This window comes from Mus caroli, chromosome 3 (assembly GCF_900094665.2).
Source record: "Mus caroli chromosome 3, CAROLI_EIJ_v1.1, whole genome shotgun sequence".
Lineage (NCBI taxonomy): Eukaryota > Metazoa > Chordata > Mammalia > Rodentia > Muridae > Mus > Mus caroli.
Genome location: NC_034572.1, coordinates 76,734,381 through 76,760,872, shown reverse-complemented (window position 1 = coordinate 76,760,872; position 26,492 = coordinate 76,734,381). Strand labels below are relative to the sequence as shown.

Below are 26,492 nucleotides of genomic sequence, written 5' to 3'. Positions count from 1 at the left end.
ATAATATAGGAGCTGGAAAGAGGGCTTAGGGGTCAAGAGTGCTTGCTACTTTTTCAGAGGATAAGGGGGCTCAGTTCCCAGCACTCAGATGACAACTCATAACTGTCTGTAATGCTAGCTCCAGGGAATCAGACAGTCTCTGCTGGCCAGGCACCAGCAGGCCTGCGGCCCATATACACATAATACAGGCAAACACTCTTATACAGAAAATTAAAGAAAAATTTAAAACTGTGATCAGTGAGTGTATGTATATGTATATGTGCTACATTTGTCTTAATTGTCCATATGCATTAATTACTGGTTCTGTTATCTAAAAAAAAATTGAATGGTTATGTAAACGGCTTTGGTTTGAAAGGGTTACTGATTTTTAGACTTGAAATACCTTCAGAAGATTCAGCTATGTTATGTAATACTTTGTAGTTTTTTAGTATGTTAAGGTGTTTTATGTCATTTGAGCTGTGTTACTTTGTCATTTTGTTTTCTTTGAGACAGGGTCTCACTGAGTAGCCCTAGCTGGCCTGGACCTCAGAGCAGACTGGCCTCAGGCTGTGGCAAACCACTTGGCTCTGCCTCTGTAATGCTGGGATTACACAGTGCAGTAGCAGAGCCTTCTTCATCTGTATGTCTGATGAGTTCCCAAGGGTAACTTAGCCATTATCTGAGCATGTGCAGCCATCTTTACATGCTTGTGCTTGAGTATAGGGCACAGAGCTTTGCACACTGGTCGCTGAGAAGCAGTGCAGTTTGGCCAGGGTCACGTCTCACTCAGTCACTCACCATGGTAGTTTCCGTGCTAGTGAAAGACAGCATGTCATTTAGTTTCATTGATAGCACCTTTCAGAAGTGACTGGTGCTTCCCTTCTTCCCACCTGCTGGCTCCTGTATGGTTACTAGGACAGCACAGCAGCCATCAAGCTCCCAGTTCCCTCCCTGCTAGTTCAGCTTTCGCCCTCTTTCTGGGATCAGCAGCCTCAGGCAGACTGCAGGCAGATGGCAGACTCTCCACCTCATCTCTTCCTTCTGTTCCCTGAGAGCTTCTCCAAAGGGCTAAAGTTCTCCCAGTTCCAAGACTGGAAGTGCTAATCATTCATACATTTTCATCATTCTTTTGTCATATTAAATTCATAGATTATCTTCCAGTTGTCACTACTGAAGGAAATTCATACCCTTTTAACACATGTAAAAATAGAATATTGAAAAGTAGAATAAAAATAGCCAGGGCAAGGAGGCTCCAGTGTCTGCTGGGATTCCAGTGGCTGCAGGCAGATGCCCTGCTGGGGAGGGAGGGTGCTACCATCTCTCCTTAGAGCATTTCTCCAAGGTCTTGGAAACCAGAACACGTGTGACTAGTAGGTAAAGTCTTAGGGGCAAGTTTAAGTAACTCAGTTGATTAGTTGGCACCTTTTAGTTAAGGCTATGAAATCTGTATTCATTGATGACAAGAAAGGAAGACATGAGCCCAGTTTTCTGGCTGGGTTTATTAGGTGACCCTTATGTTTATAGTAGAATTTGTTGTTGTTATTGTTGTTGTTGGTGGTGGTTGGTTGGTTTTGGTTTGGTTTGGTTTTGGTTTCTCTGTGTAGCCCTGGCTGTCCTGGAACTCCCTCTGTAGACCAGGCTGGCCTCGAACTCAGGGATCCACCTGACCACTGCTTCTCAAGTGCTGGGATCAAAGGCATGCTTTACCATGCCTGGCAGGAAATGATTTCATTTTAATTGAATTATTTAATTAATTTTAAGTTAATTATTTAATTAAATTTGGGGGCTATAGTGGTAATTCAGGATTTAAGAGGGTTTGCTGCTATTCTGGGGGCCTGAGTTCAGTTCTAGCACACACTGGACCATCTCACAACCACCAAGAGATCTGACCCCCTCATCTGAACTCTGTGTGTGTCCTCCCCCAGTACATACATGTGTGACCTACACTCAGTGCATACCCATACCCATACATGAGAAAAGTACAGTTTAGACATCAAAAGACCCAGGTTTTAATCACACTAATGTGTTTTAGTTATAAGTGGAGGCTCTAAAATATTTATAATTTAAAATACACACCAGATATATTAAAATCTTTCATTAATATAAGTGCTTAGAAAAGTCCCTGTGAGAGCTGGGACAGCATGTCACACATTGAGTGGCAGGTTCACAGTGCTCCATATGAGAGAAACAACATGCATATTGTTCTTAGACAAGTGAGTTTTTCCCTGTGTGAGGCAGAGTAGCCCAGGCTGGCCCTAGACTTGCCACTGTGTAGGGAGTCCTGTCCCCAATCTCACGGTTCTACTAGAATAAACGGTACATCTTTATTATTAGAAAAATTGGAACAGACAAAAGAAATACAAACATAACCATGAGGATTTTGCTTAAATTGGAATGTAGGTTTATTTGGGGCCACACTAACCAGAACTGTAGATTTGGGGATCTAGAAGAATGAGTGCAGTGAATGAGTTGCAGGCTCTACTGCAGCCTGGTGGAGCAGGTGAAGTCAGTGCGAGACATGCATAGGTGCTGGAAGGAAATGACCACTGCAGACCAGCTAGGCTGGAGGCCTCTCCTGCACTCCACAGTCCTCTTGCTAGGCTGCCAGTCAAAGCTTCGATGTGACAGCCTCTCCATTAGATCATTAGTGGGAGATTGGCGAGAAGGTTTCAAATACTGTGTAAAGCCTTTTGCCTCTGCAGGTTTTTGTTTTGCTTTTGAGACAGGATTTCCCTCTGTACCTCAGGCTGAGAGAGCCTGTGGTTCCGCAGCAGCAGCCTCCTGAATGCTCTCTCGTGGTACTGAACGCCATGAGAATTCCCTGTCCTTCCCTCTATCTATCTCTCTTGAACTATTACAATGTATTTACCAAAAAGTGCAGTATGAAAGTGTGCTTGCCCGAGCTTTGAGAGTAAATTAAAGTAGGCAGGGATGTGGATTTCCTTGCTGACCAATGGCCAGCTTGTTCCAAGGCTCGGGACTCCAGGGTTTGGTTTCTTCATATTGTTTCTTTGCCTGTAGTTGCCATCTCCATGCATTGATCGGTCATGTGACAAAGGGAAAGGTTCCTCTTAGTTCCCCTCGGATGCGTCTGCCCCATTTAATTTCGCTGATCATCTTTCATGCATGCATTTCTTCAGCTTAGAAGGTGGGCCTTGCTTGTGTTTCCTTGGTGGGCTCTGAGAAGCTTTGAGTGGTGAATACAGTTTCTTAACTAAATATCTCTTGATTTGAATGAGAAACCCTAGATATGTTATTACATGCAGAGTATGTTTTGCTTTATAAACAAAAATATGTGAAAGCACTTAATAATGCAGATACACTGAATTCTTACAATACAGAAACAAATGGGGCGCTAGTATAGGTTGTCATTACTCTTATAAAAATAAAAATTCTCTTGTTTGCTTTTAAACCTGTTATGTTTTAAGTGTTTTATTTCCAACAAGATTTGCCAGTTCTGTTGTGAGAACTGTTTCTCTTCAGAGAGGAGCTAAGCAGCAACTATCCCCATCCCACTAAGGCCCTGGTGACCGACCAGAGTGTGATTTCACCAAGTTGGGCTTTGAGTTTCTTGGGCTACTTACTGTGGATGAGAGGTTACTGGAAAGACATGGGTAACTTCAAGGCAGCTGCACTGAGAAGTCTTTAGCCAGCATGAGCTCTCCCTGGCTCTGCAGACTGTGCCTCCTCCTCTCAGGTCTCCACAGCCTATATACTCCAGCCCCTCCTCTGGAAGGGAATGCCAGCTGTCAACACACCCAGACACAGCTGAACTCTTGATGATGGAGACTTTGGCCCTGAGGATGGTATCGTCCACCCTGTTCTTCTTTTAACTTTATAATGAACACTGATAGCTCTCTGGGGTTAAAGATATGTCTAGGCTAGAGGTGCAGCTCAGTGGTGTGCATGGCACTCTGAGCTCAGTCCATAGCATAAATAATGGTGTGTAAGTACATTCGGGAGGGATACTGATAGTCACAAGTACCTTGTCTTTCTTTCCTCTTCCCCAACCAGGTTCCTGGGACATCCTGCGGCGAAGCTTCTCTATGCCTACAACCCCAGCAGGGAGAGCGAGGTTGTGGTGAACTCAGTGTTTACAGCTGCTAGACATTTCCATGTGCCGCCTGTCCATTGCAGGGTGAGTGCTGATGAGCCTGACTTTCTGCTCAGAGCCCCTTTCTGGCCGTGTTTCCATTTGGTTGCTTGTTGGTTGCTTTGTGTGTACTTTCCCATCCATTTTCTTTCATGGTTTTGGTAGTGCTGGATACTTGATGGGGAAAAATGGCAAGTTTTTCAGTCACCTTGAACTTCTTTAAGCTTTTAATGATTTTGATTGCCGTGTTGCTTGATGTTAAAACTTTCACAAACTAACGAGAGCAAGGAAATGTTAACAGAGAAGCCCTACGTTTGGTCTATGATTGGTTTGGTTTATGCAGATAAACACTCTCCCTGGCTTTTAGTACCATGTCAATATATTTAATAATTAAAAAAAAAATCTGCGCATCTGTACATCATCCTCCGTACTTAAGTAGAAACAGACTGTTAGGTACAGACAGGTGGACATGTGGGTGAAGAGGAGAGTAGAAAGTAAGGCACACGGCTCCGATCTGCAGTGAGGGAGCTGGGCAGTTATTTGCCGTGATTGGCAGCTGCTCTTGGAGTGACAGATGGTCAGTTTGGAGAGTCTCGGGGCTTCATGATGCTGATAAAGGATGCAGGATGTGAGCGAGGAGCTGTTTGCAGTAGTCAAGAGGGAAGAAAGGTTGTGACTACTTTCCAGATGGCTAACGAGGTGCTTTCCTCTCAGGTGATTCCAGCAATGGGGAAAACATCCTTCAGAATTATTTTCTTACCTACCGAAGAAGGGAGCATCGAAAGCTCGTTATTTATTAATACCTCCTCACATGGAGTCTTCTCCTATCGTGTGAGTACCTTCATTTTGCCATAGAGTTTGGCTATTGATTTAGAGTATGACTGTTTTTAAAGGACTCTTGGAGAGATTTTCTGCCCTTTCATGTCCTTAACCTACAGCCTATAGCGATGCGAAGTCTATCAACTTCCAGGCTTCTGCTTAGTGGGCCACAGAAGACCTTCCCTGCAGCCTGATAAGCCCTGGGTCTTTGAAGTGTGTTAGAATGAAGCCAAAACTATTTTCCATACAGTTTTTTAGAACCTAGCAGGCCCCTCCCTCTCAGACAGGTGGGCTGCTCCAAGATTTTTGCCTGCCTCCTCTTGCAGACGTGTTTATGGTCAGGAGACATTGCTGAGTGTGCGGCTGTCTATTCTGGGAAAACTCCCCATTCACATGGCTACTGAAATCAAGATACTGGAAGGGCACAGGGAATACCGTTTTGCTGGTGTTCCCAGAACAGGGATCTTAACCTGTGGTACCCGGGACATACTAAAGATGTGGTACCAGGTAATTCAAGCATCAGGATCAAGTGTTTGTGCTTAGTTCTCATTAGATTCCATTAAACACATTGGTCCCACATCAGAAGAGAAGAGTTTTGCATTATGAGGACTTTTGTAGATGGAGACAGATGTGTTGGTCAGCAGGTGTGTGTGTGTGGACAAGGCATGCTGACACTGACAGATGTGTGCTTCTCTTGCTTTCCACAGGTATCCGGAGTGGGCACTCGCAGAGTCTCTAGAGAAGGGTCTGTGGAGCAGCTGCCGAACGCATACTTTCTGCTTCCTCAGGTCCAAAGTATTCAGCTTTCACAGACACAGGTCATTATAACAGAGCTACTTTGAACTAACTTGGAGAATATGCACAACCTGATCTGCATGGTTTTATTAGGGTTTTACTCAATTTTGAAAAGTCTTGAGATATGGAAATAGATGTATTTAAAGCGTCAGTGAAAGCTATGCATTCTTCTTTCCCTTTCCTCTGTGTGTGTGTGTATGGATGTGTGCACGTGCATGGGTGTTGGTGTGGGTGTGCATATGTGTGTGCATACCTGAATCCAGGACTTCTTTCATGCTAGGCAAGTGCTCTTCCGCTGAGCGCTAGCCAGCCCTCCATACTTCATAACAGCCCAGTGCTGCTTATTCCACAGTGCCCCGACTCCACTACTGCCCTAGGAAATGGATTTGTCTCTTTATTTTAGCTATTGGGCTATGGGCTCATGATTCTGTTTTCCTTTTTGTGCATCCATTTCCTTGCCTGTAATGTGATGATGAGGCTGAGATAGACCCTGGGCTGTTTTATAGGCTTGCTAAGTTTGACTGACTGCTCAGGAAGACAGAAAGAACCACCAGCAGGACAAGCTTCCAAAGGTGTTACCATTCTGTTCCTCTCCCTCCTTCTTGTCCTGCCTGGTTATGACTTGCTTTTGTTTTGGTATTGTGAGGTGAGCTTACCATGTATCCCTGACAGGCCTAGAACTTGTTATGTAGACCAACCTGGCTTCAAACTCAGAGATGTGCCTGCCTCTGCCTCGTGAGTTCTGAGATTAAAGGCATGTACCACCACACCCTGCAGGAGGAATACTCTTTTTTGTTTCAGTAATTTCATACAATTAGAAATTATTTTCAGGCACATTTCATTAGCAGCTTATAGGACTGGTTCGCTACTTTGGTATTTACCTCTCTTTTCCCAATTGAGCCCATGGTCATCTGCTTAAAAACCTCTTAGTGCATTTCTTTTTTTTTTTTTTTTTGAGATTTATTTTTTTTATTTATATGAATACATTGTAGCTGTCTTTAGACACACCAGAAGAGGGCATCAGATCACACTGAGCTACCATGTGGCTGCTGGGAATTAAACTCAGGACCTTTGGAAGAGCAGTCAGTGCTTTTAAGCACTGAGCCATCTCTCCAGCCCTAGGGCATTCTCTCAGATGTTAAAAAACATATATGTAGTCCTTGGTATAGTCCTTACCCTGTGTGGCCTTGCATTGGGGGTGGGGGGAGGGTGAGTCCAGGCCCTTGTGTATGAAAGGCAGGTGCGATGCTCCTGAGGTGCAGCCCCAGGCTTCAGTCACATTGCACGCTACTTTCCTCTCCTCCTCTGACTGCTCCTGGATGCCATTCACCGTCCACCACCGTCCTTTGCATCTGCGAGTTTCCCCAGCCTCTCCTCCTCTCTTCTCTAGTCTGGCCTTATTTCTACCTCTTTCCATTCAGAGATTTTCTAAGACAGGTAGAAGGGTGTCTGTCCCTCCCAGCCTGGCTCATGGTCTCTGTTGGAATGTAGTGAACAATTTTCCTTCCCTTTAGAGCACACATATCACGAGTGGGTAAGAGGGCTTGCTATGCAAGCATGAGGACTTGATTTCAAAACCTCTAAACCCACATGAGAGCCAGGCATGTTGTCTGGGTGCTTCTAACCATGGTGTCGTGGGAATAGGGACAGGAGTGTCACTTGGACTTGCTGGCCACCACCTAGCTTCCTGGTTCTGTGAGAGATCCCAGCCTCAATTGAAAGACAAGGTGATGCAGGACTTCTGGCATCATCCTCTGGCAACCACACTGTGTACATGGGTATGTATGGCCATACCTAGACACGTTCTCCTATAGAACATGTGCATGTGCGCGCGCACGCTCGTGTGCACACACACACACACACACACACACACACACACACACAAAACCACATAATGTAATCACTGTCTGAGCTTTGCTCCATTCTCCGTGAAAGCGGTGAGTTCTAATTCAGATTTTCAAGAGGCTCCCTTCCCCTCACCAGGTGGGTGTAGCTGAGATCTCTGAGTTGTCAGTAGGCTCTGTGGCTGTCCTCGATGGGCTGGTTTCTGCTCCCTGCCCTGGGATGGCCTTGCTGATAGTGACTTGGCTTTTCTTGATCTTGCTCTAGCAGATACAGGTTGAACATCTCTAATATGAAATACAGAACATTAAAAAAATTCCACACTGTTTGAGTGTGGACATGATATCCCCAGTGGGAAATTTCACACACAATCTCATATACTTATTTACAACTAGAACACAGACACACCAAAAATATTCTCTATATAAGCTGTATTATATAATGTGTACGTGAAACATAAGTAAATTTCATGTTTAAACCTGGATTCCTTCCCTGATATATCTCATTACGTGTAAGCAAATGTCCCAGAACTCAAAAAGAGTTCTAAACACCTAAAATCTTCTTGGTCTTGTACATTTGGAAAAGGGGAGTTTGACCTGTGCTTCCCTTTCTGCCATTTTTTCTCTTTGCATTTTAGCTTATTCTGATACATATTGCTAATGTCTAAGAGACACTGTAAAAATCTACCCATTGAAAGACAGCAATTTAGTGTGTTTAGTCACAGAGTGGTGGACTACCATTACTCTCTGATCTTGATCTTGGCATATATTCTTTGCTTCAGGCACCAGTAGTTTTTTGTGAGGGGGTGCAGAAACTGCCCGAATGGCTGCTCCGTTATAAAGGAGGTTTTTGTTTTGTTTTGTGAATAAAAGAGAAAGAGAATATCTTGGGATCTCTGGAAAATTCCAGAGCAGAGAGAAAACAGACTGGACATATTCCAGGCTAGAACAATGAAGATGGTAGAGGTGACAGAGAGGCAGAGAAGAGAACCAGAGAGAGATGGGAGGGTGAGCCAGTGAGAAACTCAAGAGTGAGCCAGAGAGAGAGACATGATAGTTGGGGGGTATAAAGAGATCCAGGATCTGAGGTTTGAAGGGCCAGAAAGGCTGATGCAGAGACTTTGAAAAGTATGACAGATACTTATAAGGAAGCCTGGAAGCCAGTGTGGACATAGATGTTCTGATAGCCATCATAGGTATATGTTAAAGGACAGCTAAATGCCTGTTCTTTCAGAGTCAAGAGGAATGGCTCCTTTTGGGGACTGGAACCCAACCCAGTTCACAAATTCCTGAAAAATACTGGCTTTTTCTCTGCCAGAAATCCTCCTACAGTCCAGTTTAAGCTCATTTCTGGACGTAATGGACTGGCTGAGACCTGACAGTAGCCACTGCCCTTGTCTTGTGTCTGCACACTTGACATAAAGGAAATATGGTCTTTTGTGATTGTCATCTGCCTCTTAAAACTTTCCAAGTTTCAGCGATATCTTTCCTTTCTTTGAATTGCTGAATAGTATCTGTGTATGGGCAACATCACACTATGTGTAACTCCATCAGTTCATTTGAGTTGTTTGGTTCTGACTGTTTTGAATATTGTTGCTGTAGGCATTTGTTTGCTTACATCATGAAGGGAAGTCAGGGCAGGAACACAAGGCAGGAAACTAGAGGCAGGAACTGAAGTAGAGGTGATGGAGGAATGCCTACTGCTTACTGGCTTGCTCTTCATGGCTTGTACAGCTTGCCTTCTTATACAACCCAGGACCAGCCAAAGGTCAACATCAAGTGATGGTGGCCTGAGACTTCCCACATCAGTCTTTAATCAAGCAAATTCCCCCATAGACTTGCCCATATGCAGTTCTGATTAGGGCACCTTCTCAATGAGGGTCCCTCTTCCCATGTAAACCTAGGTACATCAAGTTGACAACCTAACCAGCATAGATGCACACCTAGGAGTACAATTTTGCTAAGTGATATATTTTAGGAGCTGTCAAAACTTTTAAAAAGTGCTTACATCATTTTATAGTGCCACCAGCAGTGGTCATCAGCTTTGCCAACACTTCTTATCTGCATCTGGATTCTTTTAAAAACAAACATCCTAATAGGCATGAAGTCACTTGATTTGCATCTCCATAAAGGTTAAATCAAAGAGCATCCTTTGGCGTGATCATTGGAACTTGGGTATCATTTCTGAAGTAGTGTCTATTTATATAGCTGGAGAGATGACTCGGCAGTTAAGAGCACTGACGGCTCTTCCAGAAGTCCTGAGTTCAATTCTCAGCAACCACATGATGGCTAACAGCCATCTGTAATGGGATCTGATGCTCTCTTTTGGTGTGTCTAAAGACAGCTACAGTGTACTCATACTCATAAAATGAATAAATAATAAAAAAATAAGCTTTAAAGAATGAGTTGTTTTATGTGGTGTGAGGTAGGATGGGACTGTATGCATATAGACCAGGTTGGCTTTGAAACGCCCTATGTAGCCAAAGATGACCTAGACCCTCTCATCCTACCACTACCTCCTGAGCACTGGAATCACACATGTGCACATGTATATGGGCTAGGAGCAAGCCTAAGGCATGTTGGGCCTGGCTTGGCCAGCCGCCCTACATCCCTCTGCCTTTTGCTCATTGGAAAATGTGTTGGCTTTTTAGTTGTAAGCCGTAGAAGCGCTCTCTCCTAGAGAGCGGGACTTTTATCCAAGGCCATGATTTTTGCATAGTTTCTCCCACTCTGTACACTGTCTTCTTTAGCTAGTACCCTTTGAAGTACAAAAGACACAGAGTTTGATAAAAATCCCGTTTATCCCCTTTTCACCTTTGCTTAGTTACAGTTTTCGTATCTCATTTAAAGATTCTCGAAGATGATGACACTTTTATGTTTTAGGGTTTTGCAGTTTATCTTTGTTCCTGCCCAGTTTGACTTCAGTCTTGTGAGTGGTGTGAGGAAGACTTCGTGCTCATTCTTTTGTATGATGTGCTCAGGTGCCCATTCCATCTGCTGAAAGGCAGTGCTCCCACACTATGTGATCCTCCTTAAAGGCAGTGCTCCCACACCGAGTGGTCCGCATGCCCTCTGTTGTCATTTCTCCTCTCTGGGCTGTAGGTTTCTCCTTTGCTTTTCTCTGTACAGGGATTTGTGGCTTCATTCAAGTCAGACTCTCTTGGATGTAGCTCTCTTCAAAGTCAGTCTGTCCATCAGTCAGTAGATAGCTCTTGAGTGCTCCAGTTAGTACGTGGGCTGTGAATACACTCTGCAGTACCCCAACTCTTTTGCTGAGTAGGTTTTGAAGTTGACAGAACTGGTCCTTGTCAGAAAGCAGCACTGATGTTCAGTTCAGACATCTGAAGGCGTTTTTCAGAAGTCACCTATTTCACGGTCTCTTATCTCAGTCATGGTTAGGAAAAAAGAAATCTTAAAATGTTTACCAGGGCTTATTATATACTAGAAGTATATAATTTTAGAAGTAAAATCCTACAAAATTTAAACCAAAGAAGTAATTATGGAATTCCTAAGAGCATATCCCTACTGTAATATTTGTACACTCAGGCTGTTTGCTTGTGCGTCCCTGTGCTCCTTGTGTCTGTGGGCCTCTTGTTGCCAGCTCTCCTATCAGAAGGGAAGTCTTTCTTCTCAGTACTGTCCTGGGAGCTTTACTTCTGCTGCCAGTGCTCACTTGGGGTGGAGGGTCGTGGGCAGGGTATCATAATTCCTCCAAAGGGTTCTAGCTCTCCGGTGCTCAAGGCAGAGTTGTGCATTTTTCGTGGGATCTTGCTAGAAAGTGTGCCATGCAGAGCTAAGGAGTAAGATGTCTAGACAGAGACAAGCGCATCATCAGCTTTAAAACAATGTCTGTTTCCACTGCAAGGGAGGGAGCTTCATTTTGTTTAAGGAGAAAGGTGGAGTTAAGAAAAGAAATAAAATTATTTTACATGGAAATTAGACTAAGATGATAAGAGTGATTTAAAAATGTTTTCAGTGAAACGAGATTCATAGAATGTGTGTGTGCGCACATGCTTCGAGTGCATGCACACCTATGCACCTTGGGGAGTGTGTCTCTATGTTAACGTGATCTTGTGTACAGGGAAGTGCAAACTCCTTAGCTTTGTTATAATGCAAGGCCATCCCTAGCTAGGTCCAGTGGTCTCCTTCCTTGGAGCTCCTGACACTCTCTCTTCCGAGCTAACCATCTTTCCCAGAACACACCATCCCTCTCTACCAGCTCCTCCTCATGAGGTTTATCCTAGTCTAAGTGAGCTAGTTCCATATTCCAAGGCCCAGTTCAAACATAAGCTCCTCTCAGCATTCCCCTGACCCCCGCCAGCCCTATGCTGCTCTCTGTGGCTTGGCACCAGGCCCACACCCTGTTGTGATATGTCCCCCTGCTCTTCTGGGGACTCACCTAGATCGATGGCATCGGGTCCATACCCTATTGTGTTATGTCCCGTCTCTCCCCCCCCCCCCCCCCCCCCCCCCGGTCTATGTTTGTGTGTATGTCTTTCAGAGAGAGACAATGTTTCTCTGTGTNCCCCCCCCCCCCACTCTTCAGGGCCCAGTTGCCACCACTTCTAGAATGTCCATCCCCCCGCTCTTCAGGGCCCAGTTGCCACCACTTCTAGAATGTCCATGTCAACTCTCTGTGTAGTACACTGAAGGCCCTGGAGTTTTAAATAGCTAGGTGAGCCAATGGGAATTTGAGCTGATCCACAAATAGCACCTAAGCAGTCACTCCCTCCGAGTGAGGAGCTCCACCTTTCAGTGCCGCCCGCCCGCCCGGCTGACCTTCAGCAGACTGACCCGCAGCAGGTGCCATTGTTCTTAGTTTAGAAATTGTGGAACGGACTCAGAGTTCAAATGACTAGGTTGGAGGTCAAGATTAGAGCTAGGACTGCAAATGACACACCTGAGTTGCTTTAGTTTTTTCCCCCCAAATGTAGTAAATATCATAATGAGTTTCCTCTGTAATATTCATGATGCAGGAAAGAAAACGCCATTTGGCAACATTTTTATTATGGCAACAAAAATAGACACAGTTTAAAGCTCCACAGTGGAAAAAGGACTTGACCAGTTGAACTGTCAGCTTAGCCGCATATTAGCGCTCCTTCCAGACTATGATTTGGAGGCCCACGTGGAAATGTTTGACAAGCACGTAAGCCCAAGGTTGACAGTGTGCTCTTATGGTGTAGCTCTGGTGGCAGAGCATGTAAATACTATGTTAGCTTGCAAGAAAGCAGGGACTGATTGATACAAAGGCCATGGAGAGGTGTCACTTACTGGCTTACTTCCTCCAGGACCACCCACCCAGAGGTGCCACTGCCCCCAGTGAGCTGAGCCCTCCTATATCAGTTATTAACCAGGCACATGCCTAGCAGACTTGCCTAGAGGCCAGTCTGATATGAGGCATTTCCTCCTTTGAAGTTTCCCTTTCCCAGATGACCCGTGCTAGCTTGTGTCAAGTCAACCCTTTCGTGATCTCTTTTCCAAATTTATGACTGCCTTTGTCTTACTATGGTTATATACATATAAATATACACATAACTAAAATACAACCTGCTGAGTCTCTTTACTGTTGTTCGTATGTATATGTTTTCAGAGCTGACCTTCTGCTATTGGTAACCAGTTAGTGCCTCATCCCTGGGGAAGACCACTTCTCCCTTCTTCAGTGGTACTAATTGCCCATGGCTTTTTGTCTAAGGGTTGCACCCCATGAAACATGTTTTTCAAAAACATTTTCTTCAACACCTTCGTAGATCTAGACTTCGTAGATTCTCTCACACATAGAGAATGTTTTATTGATTTATTTGGTTGAGGCAATGTTCGAAACATGTGTTGTCTCATTATCCACCAGTTGTGTGAAAGGCTGAAGGGACTTGAAGTTTTTGAGTCTCTGTAAAATATAAATTGTTAAGAATGAAATTATGGGAAAGCTAGAGAAATTACAATTAAAGGGAATCTGTGGCACACAGATGCCACATGATGATACACTAATTTCTAAAAAGTATGTTTTCAAGATATTCTGTGATTGCAAAAATTATGATTTGTAACAAAACAAGAGAAACAAACCAGAGGAGTGAAAAGTAAAGGGTGGTGCTGAGGGAGGGTGGCTTTGATCATATGTGTGTGCGTGCGTGCATGTGTGTGTGTGTGTCAAAGCATCATACTGAATGCCACTGACAAATGCAATTAATACATCATAGTAAAAAAAAAGTATTACAGCCTGGCAGTGGTGGCACACGCCTTTAATCCCAGCCCTTGGGAGGCATAGGCAGGAAGATTTCTGAGTTCGAGGCCAGCCTGGTCTACAGAGTAAGTTCCAGGACAGCCAGGGCTACACAGAGAAACCCTGTCTTGAAAAACAAAACAAACAAACAAACAAAAATTACAAAGCACAGCCATCCTTGGCAGAGGTCACCATGATTGGTACTTGTTGTCTTCTAATTTGCGTGTGGATGAGGGATGACTCTCTGACAATGACCGTGTTGCTGTCCTGTGTGGTGAGAGAGTTCTCGGGTGTGTGATGTCTAAGACAGCCCTGACCAGGAGTTAGCCTTTGAGAACTGGCACAGCCTTTGCTGTTGGTGCATGATGTCAAGCCTCACACCTGCCAGGAACAGGTGCTGGAGCCCGACGGGAGGGTGTCCAAGTAGTTGCTGGTGTGTGGTTAACTTCCTGGGTGCTGATCCTGCCAGTTCAGTATGACAGTGGCATGGGGGAGAGGTAAAATCAGTGGCGGGAGGAGACTTGAGAGAGACTTTCCCCCACAGTTAGACAATGGGGAAAGGGAGAGGGCACGTTTTACTTAATAAAAGAAAGGTACTGCAAAAACTTATCTAGGATATGGAAGGGACCATAGAAAAGTTTAAGGGCTCCATAGTAGCCCTGATCTCCTGACTGTTGTATACAGTAGGGGAGGTTCAAGGGTCCCCATAGTGGCCGTGGTCTACGGATTGTCCCGCATGACTAGTTGTGTGGATAAGCAGTTTTCTAAGAGACACAGTTTAGATAAGGGATGTTTCCCCCTACTAGATTGTAAGCTGAATCAAGCTTTATGTCCTAACTGAGAAACGATGTGGTCTGGCAGTATTATATGAAGTAATAATTGAATTCATTAATAGAGAAATAATCTTAAGGAATTATAAGCTGTTTATGAAATTATGGCCCTCAGTTTTTTTAAACTTCTTTCAAATAGTCATTGTATTAGAATACTGTAGAAGGTCTTCTGTTAGAAGTCTTAAAGCTGCCTTGTTGAAACTCTGTTTTCTGACCAGCTCTGAACCCTGCTGTATGTGGAGAATCAGGCCTTAGAAAGCTAAGCATGTTTGGGCCAGGCATGTTGGAGGATGCTTTTATCCCAGCACCTAGAAAGCAGAAGTCTGAGTTCTGGCCAGACCCTACCTCAGAAATGGTTGGGGTGGGAGGGTAGACAGCATTTCAGCTCTACAGAGCCCAAGGTTAAGAGTTTGAGGCCAACCTGTGCTGCACAGTGAACCTCTTGTCTCAAACAGTCAAACAAAAACAAAAGAAGAAAGTTGAACAAAGAACTAAAAATTAGAGAAATAAAAGATCTTAGCCTATTTATATGACGGAGGCATGTTATTTATATGACGGAGGCATGTTCTCCTTCATCTCGGATTAGTTACTATCTCTCTGTTAGGTTAGGACACCCAGGGAGTGGAGGACATTTATAGCTGAAGGAGACACTGTCACCCGGCTCAGAGAAGGGGGAAGCTACAGGGTCTCCCTTGCAGGACTGGATCCTAATCTGCACTCACAACTAGGAGCCCCTGTGCCTCATAGGAAGGCAGCTGGGCTGAGAAGACAGGCGAGCTGGGGAAGGGATTCTTGGAACACTCCTGGATTCGTAGTCCTGGGCCAGTTGTCAAACCTGGAGCTGGAGGAAGAGAGCAGCCCTGTGCTTCCACCTTCCTGGGCCTGCCCCCAAGCAGCCCCCTCCCCATGTCTTTTGTATTTAAAAAATGCACTAGGTGTGCTGAAGTTGATGCTGCCAAAGTTAAACACTTGTTTCCTTCTCTGTCCTCATCCCAAGTCCTCAGCTATGGTTTCCAGGACAGCTGTAATGGGGTCACACTGCAGCATTAAGACACTCCTCTGTAGGATGGCTTGGCTTACCCAGTGATGTGTGGTGCTAGTGGGTAAAGAGAAGAACCCCCAAATCTGATTGACTGCACAGTGATCATGGGTGGCCTTGACACTCAACTAACCTTCCTGTGCCTCATTCTGTGAAGTGGTGATAGCCCTTCCTGGTAGAATAGGAGAAGCTCAAGTGGTGTAAAGAGCTTAGAACCAGTTCCCAATACACTGCTAAAATCCATTCCTCATGACTTTAAGAACGGTTTTTAAGATAAACTTTCTATTAAGAAACCGAAGGAAAACTTTAAAATCAGATTCAGTCTTCTGGCAAGGCATGGAAGTTGAAGGCTATAGACCCATATCAGTTGATCTTGGCCCATGAGTTCATAGACAAAGAATTTGAAGTCCTTCCTTATTTTGTCTTGGCCAGAGAGCTTCTCCAGGCCTGTGTGCAGCTGGGGAACCTTTGGTGTTTACGTCCAGGGCTCCCTCTCACTGTATTGTGTGTGTCTTTCCCAGGGTCTCTGTGCTGATAAATGTTTCAATCCTAAGGTTTTCTTGAGCTACTCTTGCATCTCAAGTTATTACAAGATCCCCAGGAATATCAGAGCATCAACCTTACATGCACTGAAATTGGAAGACATGTTCCTCCCTGCTCTCTAGACACCCATTCTAAGCATAATTGTTCCCAGTGTCTTGCATGTGTCTAAGACAGTATGGAGACAGCACATTGGGTTCTTAGGTGGTTTCAAGCCCAAGACCTTTGCACATACTGCTTGCTGGGCAGGTATGCCTGTTGGTCACGAGCCTCATAAGGTGCTGTGGAGCTGAGAGAAGCCACCTATCACGTGCTCTACCACTTTGTGGGTCTGTTTATTTCTTGTGTCTTGTTCATGATGTTCAACTGAATGGTGTCCAGACTCTGCATAGTCCTAGGCTGAGATGTGGGCTGCACTAGCCTTCCATCACTTCTCACTGTTGACCCTGGAGGCTTCAGACCTATTTCTTAAGGTTTCCCTTCTGTACTGCCTGCTTGCAGCAGAAGAGCTACCCTCAGCAAATTCCTGAGGGGTGCAAGAGCCCATATTGGGGAGCCATCAGCCTTGTGCTCTGTTTCTTCTTGGAGCAAACTCTTTACATTGCAGGGGAAGTGCTTTGCTTCCAGTGTTTTTGGCTTTGACCACTCCCACTATGAGCTAGGCTCTCAGTTCTTTTTCACTTAAAATAGCCAGCAAGTATGTTTGTTGCATAAGCTAGAGGAACTGAGGTCAAATCCCCAGCATCACAAATGGTTGTAACCCTCTGCTGTACCAAGATGGAGACAGGCAGATGGCTTGCTGACAGCCGGCATAGCTCTAGATAGTGTGTGACTGTCTCAGAGGAATAAGGTGGGGTGACAGGACAGGGCACCTGCTGTCTACCTCTGGTTCTCACACATGCACCCCAGGCCAGCACACACACATGCCCTCCCCCAACTTTTAAACAAACTGAAAAGAAGAGGAGAGAATGACTTCAAGTGGTGTTTCCAGCCTGTGAACACTTGGTTCCCAGCATGCTGAGCCCCGTGTCAAGGCAAAGCAGTGTATTCTGGTGAGCCAGCATGGAAGGACAAAACAGAGTTGTTAACCTTGTGTTGGCCAGGAAGCAAAGACTGGAGAAACAGTTAGTGGGGCCAGAAACCCCTTTAAGTGGGAAGGCCAAATTGTTTGCATAATGGAGGCCATTTGCATTTGGGTAGATCCACCTCATTACCTAGAGGTTACCTCACTCTAGATTGCTTGTATCTGTCCTTCAAGGTTTCTGGCAAGTATGCTGGGATTGGGGGGGGGGGCATGTGGTTATCATCCCCCCACCTTTGGGCTTTGAACTGATCGTTACATTAGATGAAAAGAATTTAAAGTATTTTAGGAACAACATGTTTCCCTTAGAACCTGAAGGAGTGAGGAAGAGGAGTTCCTCCTCACAGCTGCAGTGTGGGAGAGCCACTTTCCACACACATCCAAATTATTGTGGAACTAAACATAAGGAAGTGCGTTGTGAGTGAATACATAGAAGTAAACCGCCCCTCTCCCCTCCTCTGTGCCCAGTAGTTTGCACATGTGTCTCACTCTAGCCAGAGTGAATTCAGTAGCTCTCTCCTAAGGATGGAGGTTGGTTCTTAACAGTAACGAGGGGATGGCTGGGGTTTGGTTTTGAAATGATACGGATTAACCCTCTTTCTTGAGAACAAAACAAAAAACTAAGTCCAAGCAGCTCTTCATTTGTTTACATGTTTTATGAGTGTATCTGGAAATATAAGTAAGTTGTTTGTTTGTTTGTTTGTTTGTTTCCTCTTCCTCCGTGGGGGGACAGAAGGTCGTGATGAGGATTGAAACAGAATTACTGTTTAATATCAGGGAGAAGCAGCCATGCTGCCCTTCCTGATAATTGAGCTGAGCTGTCATCAAACACTGAATGATGGCTGTAGCATCTGAGAGTGGTGCGCAAAGGGCAGGGCCAAGGCTAGCTCTCATGTTGTCCAAGGCCATGGCTGGGCAGACTCAGTTGTTACAGCCTCATGTGTTTGGGCTGCCAGCTGGACTATCCCATGGCCTGTCCAGAACTTGTGTTCCTACTGATAGGCATGCTGACATAAAAGATTTAGCATCTGAGGCTGTGAAAAGCATCTAAGAAGAATAGGTTGTAAAGTTGGGGCTTTTCATTGGAAACCTAGTTTCAAGTATTTTGTTCATGTGGTCTGGGTGATTGAGCTCGGATTCTGCGGACTCTTCTGGGGATTCTGAGCACTGATTCTCATTTGGTGGCTGGCTGTTGTTGATACAAGTCATCAAAATGACTTAGGGCTTTACCACTTTATTTCCTATTTTATCACACAGTCTCAGAACTTCACATGTTGTTCTTAAATGTCTTAGCCAGTGAAAGGAGATGACTTCTCAGATCCCAGTTCCCAGTTCTGTACTCTCCTTTTACCACAAACCACCAGGCTCTATACAAAAGTAGCTTAAAGCATTTCTGCTGTCTTGAGTGCTGTATCTTGAAATGGCTTTTAAAATCTTATGTCTGTGCTGGCAAAGTTCTCTCTTCTATGTACCTAGGAAGAATAAGCTCTGCTAATTCTGGTTTACAAAAATAACTTCTCCCACTAGCTGGCTGGCCCCAGGACCTTTGATAAGTCACTGACCCTCCAAGCTACATTTCCTCCATGTCTAAAAGTAACAATACTACCATTCTTTAAGTAAAGACTTAATATATGTTATACTCTAGGCTATTAAAGTAAAATGGCACATTTCAAACATATAGAATTGTTTGGTTAGTTGGTTGGTTGGTTTTCTCAATTGCTCAGGCACTCTGGGGTAGGAGGGGACAGCCTTCCTGTTTTGCTTGCTCTTTTGGGTTCTTTCAGTGGAATTTGCAGTATTTTCATTGTTGTTCCAAATAGTTTGTATTTTGATAAAAGTTTCTCTGTTAAAGTTAAGATTGCAATAATTTTGTTCTTTTGGGAAAGAGCTGTCAACTTTTCAATTTTCTTTTGACAAATCCACACAATTCACAGGCAGTGTAGACATACTCCAGCTCCCCCTTGTGGGGTTCTGAAATATAATCTATCAGAAGGAAATTACAGTTTGAGTCTCCCTAAATCATAACTTATAAAATTAATAGCACTCTAAAGACTGAAAAATCTTGAGCCCCAACAGGACACCACAAACGTGATAGTCCAATATACACAAATGTTTTTCATTGGCAGAATTACTTTAAATAATGTATGACCAACCAAAGAAAACACATGGAAGGACTCATGGCTCCAGCTGCATATGTAGCAGAGGATGGCCTAGTTGGTCATCAATGGGAGGAGAGGCCCTTGGTCCTGTGAAGGTTCTGTGCCCCAGCATAGGCAAATGCCAGGGCCAGGAAGCGGGAGTGGGTGGGTTGGTGAGCGGGGGGGGGGGGGGGGGGATGGGATAGGGGATTTTCAGAGGGGAAACCAGGAAAGGGGATAACATTTGAAATGTAAATAAAGAAAATATCCAATATAAAAATAATGTGTGAAATTATGTCCAGGCTACATGTATAAAGCATTTAAGACATAAGTGAATTTTGTATTTAGACACAAGTCCCACCCTTAAAAGAGCTAATGGTATGTGAGAGAGAATATTCCAGAGTTAAACATTTCCTTTTTTAAGCCCCTAGAATAGAGAAGCACAGAATCTTGAGTGGTCTCTTTATGTTATGCTTTTACTGAGCACACAAATCTTGCTTAATTTGGCAGATTATAAAAATCATCTATGTGAAAACTTACCAAGAATAACAGAACATCAGCTTGTAAATCATATGAGGTCACTGTGTTCTTAATTATGTTTAAATTGTCATTCTGAACTCTCAACATTATTTATCCATTCAGAGAAAAGTTAGAGGGAAGGAAACTATTTTAGCCAAAAACCTAGTTCCAAGCAGCTCTTCATCTGTGCACGTTTTCCCAGCTGTGTGGTGTCTGTGGACTGTACACCCTCTGTCAGTTCGCCAGCCATATATCAACTCCCTCCTTAGGCAGAACATGGAGTTGAGTGCTTATGATCTACTGGAGAGGGTAGACCTGACCAAATTGTTATGGTGCAAGTGAGGAACGTTAGAAAGAGTTAGGTAGCAGGTGTCCCTGTGTCGTGATGGGTGGCTGCTCAGGGATGGCTTCTGAGGGTATTTACGCTGAGTCAAATTAGATAGCAAGTAGGGGATGGTGGTAGGCAGGCTAGGGAGCAGGTTCACTCTACAGGAACAGCAGTTTCAAAGATACCACCTAGAGAGCAGTGTAGCCAGTGTGGACATGGGGGTAAAAATAGGCAAGAGGGTTTGCTCTAACTTCAAGAAAGGACTTAACACTTAGGGAAACCCTTGAAGAATTTAAAGCAAGTCACTACACCATGGAGTTTGGGTACGTATAAACTCAACTTAAAAGGACAACTATTTTGCTTGTTTGTGAGACACAGTGTCATGATGTAGCCCAGGCTGGCCTTGATCTTGCAGTTCTCTTGCCTCCACCTCCACATGGTAGGTGCCGGCCATCGTGTCTGGCTTGTGAACTCACCCTTTGTGGAGAATGGAGTGGAAAGGGTACAGGGAGGAAGTTAGCACACCGCAAGTTTCTCTCTCGATTACTGTGGCTAGTGTAGTTATTTATTTAGGCTCTGTACTCAGCGAGGCTGGCACTCAGCATCAATATGGTGCAGAGCTGACAGAGTGCAGAAAGTAAAGTGCCCAGCTGTGTTCCAGGAAAGCCTCATTCGCAGAAACAGGCAGAAGACTGGAGTTAGGCTGGGGACACGGTTCGTCATCCTAGAGCCGCATTGTGTTAGGATTGCAGACGCTTGCATGGTTTGGGGGGATGGAGGAGGCCAGTGTAACTGGCTGTTATGGAAGCTCAGATGGTGAAGTGAAGTGGACTTCTCAGGTGTGAATAATGCCAGGGCTGCTGGTGGTGCTAAGATGATGAGTGAGTTTAGGACCTCCATGTGCAGCAAGGTGCCCAGCTTGTTGCAGAGCTCCCTTGGGAGGACGAAAGTGTAAGAAATGCAGCACCCAGATCAACCATGACTGATGGTCGGGAGACAGAAGCAGGGAAACAGAGAGAAGCAGGCTGTTTGTTTCATGTCTTTGGTGCAGGGATTTGTGCATAGTTTTACTTTGAGAGGTTGTTTGGAGTTTGTACTGGGAGTATGGATACCCATGTACTCTTGGCTGAAGAGTCTTCTCTCTCTGGTCCATATCTTGAATGAGAAACAGTCTCTGTCTATACAGTGCTCCTGTGTATCGCCTGCGCAGCTTCAGGAGGGCACATGGAGGGAGAACAGACACTCCTTCACCATTCACCAGCCAGATCACAATGGCCCTTGAAGATCAGTGGGGCAGGTGGAGCAAGCAGGTTGCCCTGACAACCTCATAGCGCTGTTCTGCTTTAGACAGAGTAGAATATTATTTACTAGCAGTAATTTTGTAAGTCTTTGTTTGATTTCACGTATATGCTCAAGGTATCTTGAATATTTTGTACTATTCTTAAACATGTAATATACTTTATTATTTTTTCCTGTACTTCAATTGGTATGAATGAGAACCAAAGTAATTCATTTTAATACTAAGGGATGAATCAGTGGGTCCAGGTCCCTAAATATCAAAAATCCCTTGCTTTCCCTTTGAGTCATAGCCTGATCCCTATAATGCATCCTTAGGTTTAGGGAAGTGATTCTGCTTACCCGTGGCTCTGCCTGGCATCAGGTACTCAGACATAATCAAGCAAGCTTTCTCTTTGCTGAGCTTTCCCAGTGCTCAGACTCTGGCTCCTGGGCTGAATATGTTTCTCTTGTACTGACTGTGACAGAGACCTTGTGCAGGAGAATCTGTCAAAGGCCATGTTTCTGAGATTTGTGTGCTGTGCTAACTTCACTGTTTCCTCTTATGTATGCAGCCCCACCCCAACCTGGACAATGGTATCCCTCCTTGATTGGGTTGTTCTCTTCTTCTCCTTGAAGTTCTATGAAAGATGGCTGAGATCTTTGAACTTGACAGAGTCCTGCATTCTTTCCTTATACTTCTGTATTCCATCCATAGCCCTTTCATGTGTTAAAAATGGCAGGCCGTTGACATTTGGACATCCGTTTTTTGAAGTTTCTGTCAGAGTCCAGGTCATGGCTTCTAGTGGTCATTGAATTGAAAGAAGGTACACATTGAAAAGCAAAACAAGCCAACAAACAATCCAGGAAGTTGATTGGGTATAATAGTGCATACTTGTAATCTTAGCATTTAGGCCTATGAGGCAGGGTGATCTTATGGACACTCAGAGCTATACTATGAGGCCTGGTTTCAAAAATCAAACCAGCCTGGAGCTGGAGTGTTGTGAATGGGCCTGGTGCTGTTTGTATTTTGATGCTAATTCTGTTCTCCTAGGAGGGGTTGCAGACAAGGAGTGAGTCATACTCAGGTGACTTCTTGTGAACCAATCCCCTACTGAATAAAGGAGCCAATCACTGGGCGAGTAGGAGGGACTTCTGGATTGGACAGAGGAAGAGAGAAACAGGAGAGAGTTCTTTTTGGATGGGGATAGCTTGAACAAAATGTAGCTACAAGTGTCTCCTGGTTTCAATGGCAGATCAGTCAGGATTCGCCACCTGGATTTAGATTTAAAACAAGGCTTATGAGATTAGGATTTCATTGTTGCATCCAGCTATTAAGTTACTATTGTTTCTGAATTAAGTTTGTACGGTGTTTTGCTTCACACTGCAGTTTGTCTTGGTTCAAGAGAGAAAGGTATGGCCGGCAAAGTGTGGGTTTGCCTGATGTGCACCACAAAGGCCGTGGGGGATTTGAAGCATGGGGCTGGCATGTTAGCGACTGGCCAGTGAGAACCTAGCAAGCTGGGTGGAGAGGCTGTGGAGCTCTGAGTCAGAGCGTGACTGCCGGGGCTAAGAGTAGCAGGGTGTAGCATAGGAACTTGCTGTGCCTTTTAATATTTCTTGCAACACTGGAGAGATGGCTTGATGGTTAAGAATACTTGTTGCTCTTGCCGAGTACCTCATTTTGGTTTCCAGCACTCTTGCATGGAGGCCCACAATGGCCTGTAACTCCAGTTTCAAAGAATCTATTGCCCTCTTCTGACCTTCTCAGACACTAGTACACATACACACATCTTTTAAAAAAAGGAAAAAATAGTCAATAGGTTATTAATGGTAACCCCACTTTAAAATAAAAATGTAGTTCTTTGTTTTAACCAAATACTAAACACACCCAAGGCAGTATACATGGGACATACATATTCTTGCTTCCTGCCTTACTAGGAATTTTCATTCCTTCCTTGAGAGTGTATGCCTACTGACAACAGAATATATTTCCAGTACAACATAGCATGCAGCAGTCAGCAGCTGCTTGGAACTCACTGCATGAATGACTCTCTCTTAGGACTGGATGATGCTTGGGGCCTCCACCTAAGTTCCCTTCCTTCTATCTTCTAGGCAGAGACCACTAATACCAGCCTCCTGCGGGTGCAACTGGAATGCAGTTTACATAATAAAGTGTGTCAGCAATTGAAGGTATAACAATATTTAGCAGATCTCAGTTTTCTTTCCTGCCTCTTAAAAATAAAAATGAAAACCGCAGTGTATTCTCATCCTAAATAGGCTCTTGCCTTGACTGTTTTCTTTTTTTCAACAATATGCAGTCTTAGAGCTCAGATGATTTTCGTTTTGTTCTGTTTGGTTTTGTTTTTGAGTTTTTCTTCTTTCCCCACACCTCCCATTTCAGAGTTGCTCTCTGGGATCTGATGATGCGCTACACTTGGAGATGAACATCATTGTAGCAGTGGAAAACTCCTCCAAGCAACCTGAAGAGAACACTCAAGCCCTGTTAGATCACCTCTCTATTGTCTATGTAGCTACTGATGAGTCTGACACCTCAGGTGAGGTGGGGCTTTACAGTTTCTGTTGTGGGACTAGCTCAGTTGAGTGTGCACTGTGTCCTGCCTCATCCACAAAACTGAAGCTACAAACTATCTTGCAGCATGGCCAGGTTTCCCTGAGTCATTATTTGGTTCTTTCAGAGACTCAAGGCAGCCTCTGCTTGGGGTGGTTTGCAGCAGGCACTGCTTCTCAGTCTGCAGCTGCCCTGCCTGCACCACTTCTGGGAGGCTAAGTAATCACAGCGAGCTTTCTGAGTCTCCTTGGGAATAATTTTTCTTGGCATTTTGCACAAATGGAATGGACTTGACTGCCTAAAATAAATGTTCATGGAGGGTTTGAAGTCTGAGTCTTGCTCCAGAATTACTGAGTTGCAGAAGCTCAGTTGACCAGATCGTGCTGTTTCGTATTCTTAGTAGCCGATAGCTGGTTGTTTCTGGATGTTTGACAACTTGGAGGAGAATTCTTTGGAAATGTGTATCCTACTTACTAGAAATAGCCTATTTTGGCCGTCTAGCTTTTGAAGAACACTTGCAGGAGATACATGCTGTCTGATGTATGAGATATAGACTATGCCATTTGCTGTTATAACAGCTGTGTTCACATTGAGTGTGTATTTATTACTCATTCCAAAAAAGATGAGCACAGTGACACAGGAAAGCCTAGTTACTCATCAGCAGTCAGCAGTGTCATGTGTGCAGGGCCCTCTCCTTCCTTCCCTGCTGCCAGCCTCCTACTGGGGACTGAACCTATGGCTTCCCATGTGTATCATTGCACTCTACAGTTTTAATTGTTGAGCAAACATCATTTACCTCCAGCATGTAGAGTTGGATGTAGTATCAGTAGCTAGAACTCCCCTGCCCTTTGGTTTACAGTTTGTTCAGTTTTTTTAATGTCCAGGTGGGTACCCAGACTGAGAAGACCCCTGACCTTGGGAAACACATTTAGATGATGGAGAAAGCGGAGCCTGCCTTGCTCCAAGATTCTAGAGTTTCATTCCTAGCAACACATTCATCTAGAGTGTGTTGCTTTAAGTAAGGAAACACAGGCTATCCAAATGACTGGAGAGCATAGCATTGCTTAAAACTATCTAGTTGGTTACTGTCATTCAAAAAGAGCATAGTATGTTAGTTTCTGTCAGCAGTGAAAACCTACGTGTTCAGGAGATTATATATATATATGTATGTGCGTATGTAAACACATGTGTGTGTGCATGTGCATGCGCACACATACACACACACACACACACACACACTCACACACACTCACCTTTCTGAGACTCAAAGACCCATCCCAAGTACATAAAGCTCCGTCTTTGATCCCCAGCATTGACCTCGTCCCTGCATGCGTCCCAGAAGATACCAAAGAGAATGTATTTTCCATTCAAGTTCAGTGTTGTAGAGATGTTTTCCTCTTTTTAGAAATGTATACTGTGTATAATTGTGGAGAGTCTGTGGCTTTTTGTAAACCTCATTGCTCTGATTCTTTTGGACAGATGAATCTGCAGTAAACATGTATGTACTGCATTCAGGAAACAGCCTTATTTGGATACAGGTAATTGCTGAGTTGCGCCTAAAGTAATTTGAAATTACAAATGTGCATTTTGCTGCAGGTCCTTAGGGATTCCGAGGAGCAGAGGCCTTTGTGTTTATTTTCTTTTGCTGTCATTTAAACCCACTGTCCCTTGATTGAGCACCCTGTTTGTGTGAAGGCTGTCAGCACCCCTTTCTGCTGTTGCAGACACGGCTGCTGAGCAGTTTCTGGGAATTTTACTAAGTGTTGTTTTCTGATGTTCTCCCGGTTGAGAGGAATAACTCAGACTTATTGCTTGTTGTTGCAGGATATACATCATTTCTCACAGAAAAATGTCCTGTCTCTGCAGTTTGAACCAGTACTGCTCTCTACTTCCACGACAAACTTCACAAAAATCGCCTCATTTACTTGCAAAGGTACTCAGTTAAGAGCGGGATGCTCCTGAGCTCCGCAGCTGGAGTTGGCAGTTTCACTCAGGGTAGTTCCGGCTGCAGTCGAGGCACAGTTTCAAGAAGTTGAGTAGGTTTTGTTCCTGTAAACCAAAGCCATTGGTGTGATCTAAAGCGGCTGTGGATGCCTCCTGTATTTTGCCATGCCTATAGGATTTTGAGTTTCAAGCTTTACTTGGTAGTGACTGTATATAGTTCAGTATGTGTATTCTGTTGCTTTCCTAGGGAGCAGAGTCACAGGGCCTCTGTTCTGTTCAGTTTACTTGCTAGAATGTAATGGTGAATGTTCATAGTGAGTTTATATCCAGTCCTAATTCTTGCAGTGTTCTTTAAAAAGAATTCCCATGGATCTAATTGCAGGGAAACATACCCAAACTCATTCATATTTAAAGAACTTCAATTTAAAGCAACAAGAGAGATGTAACTTATTGTAGAGATCAATAAGAATTAAAAATGCGTT

General features: G+C 44.3%; 1 protein-coding gene across 1 annotated transcript in view; it reads left to right on the top strand.

Annotated features, from left to right (window-relative positions):
- The window catches only part of Tmem131l (transmembrane 131 like), a 142,235-nt gene that overhangs the window by 73,386 nt on the left and 42,357 nt on the right, over nt 1-26,492 (top strand). Inside the window, exons 5-11 of the mRNA XM_021157333.1 lie at nt 3,994-4,117; nt 4,787-4,903; nt 5,599-5,709; nt 23,610-23,687; nt 23,899-24,052; nt 25,546-25,604; nt 25,891-25,999. Coding sequence (XP_021012992.1) covers nt 3,994-4,117; nt 4,787-4,903; nt 5,599-5,709; nt 23,610-23,687; nt 23,899-24,052; nt 25,546-25,604; nt 25,891-25,999 — 752 coding nt within the window. The remainder of the gene's footprint in view (nt 1-3,993; nt 4,118-4,786; nt 4,904-5,598; nt 5,710-23,609; nt 23,688-23,898; nt 24,053-25,545; nt 25,605-25,890; nt 26,000-26,492) is intronic.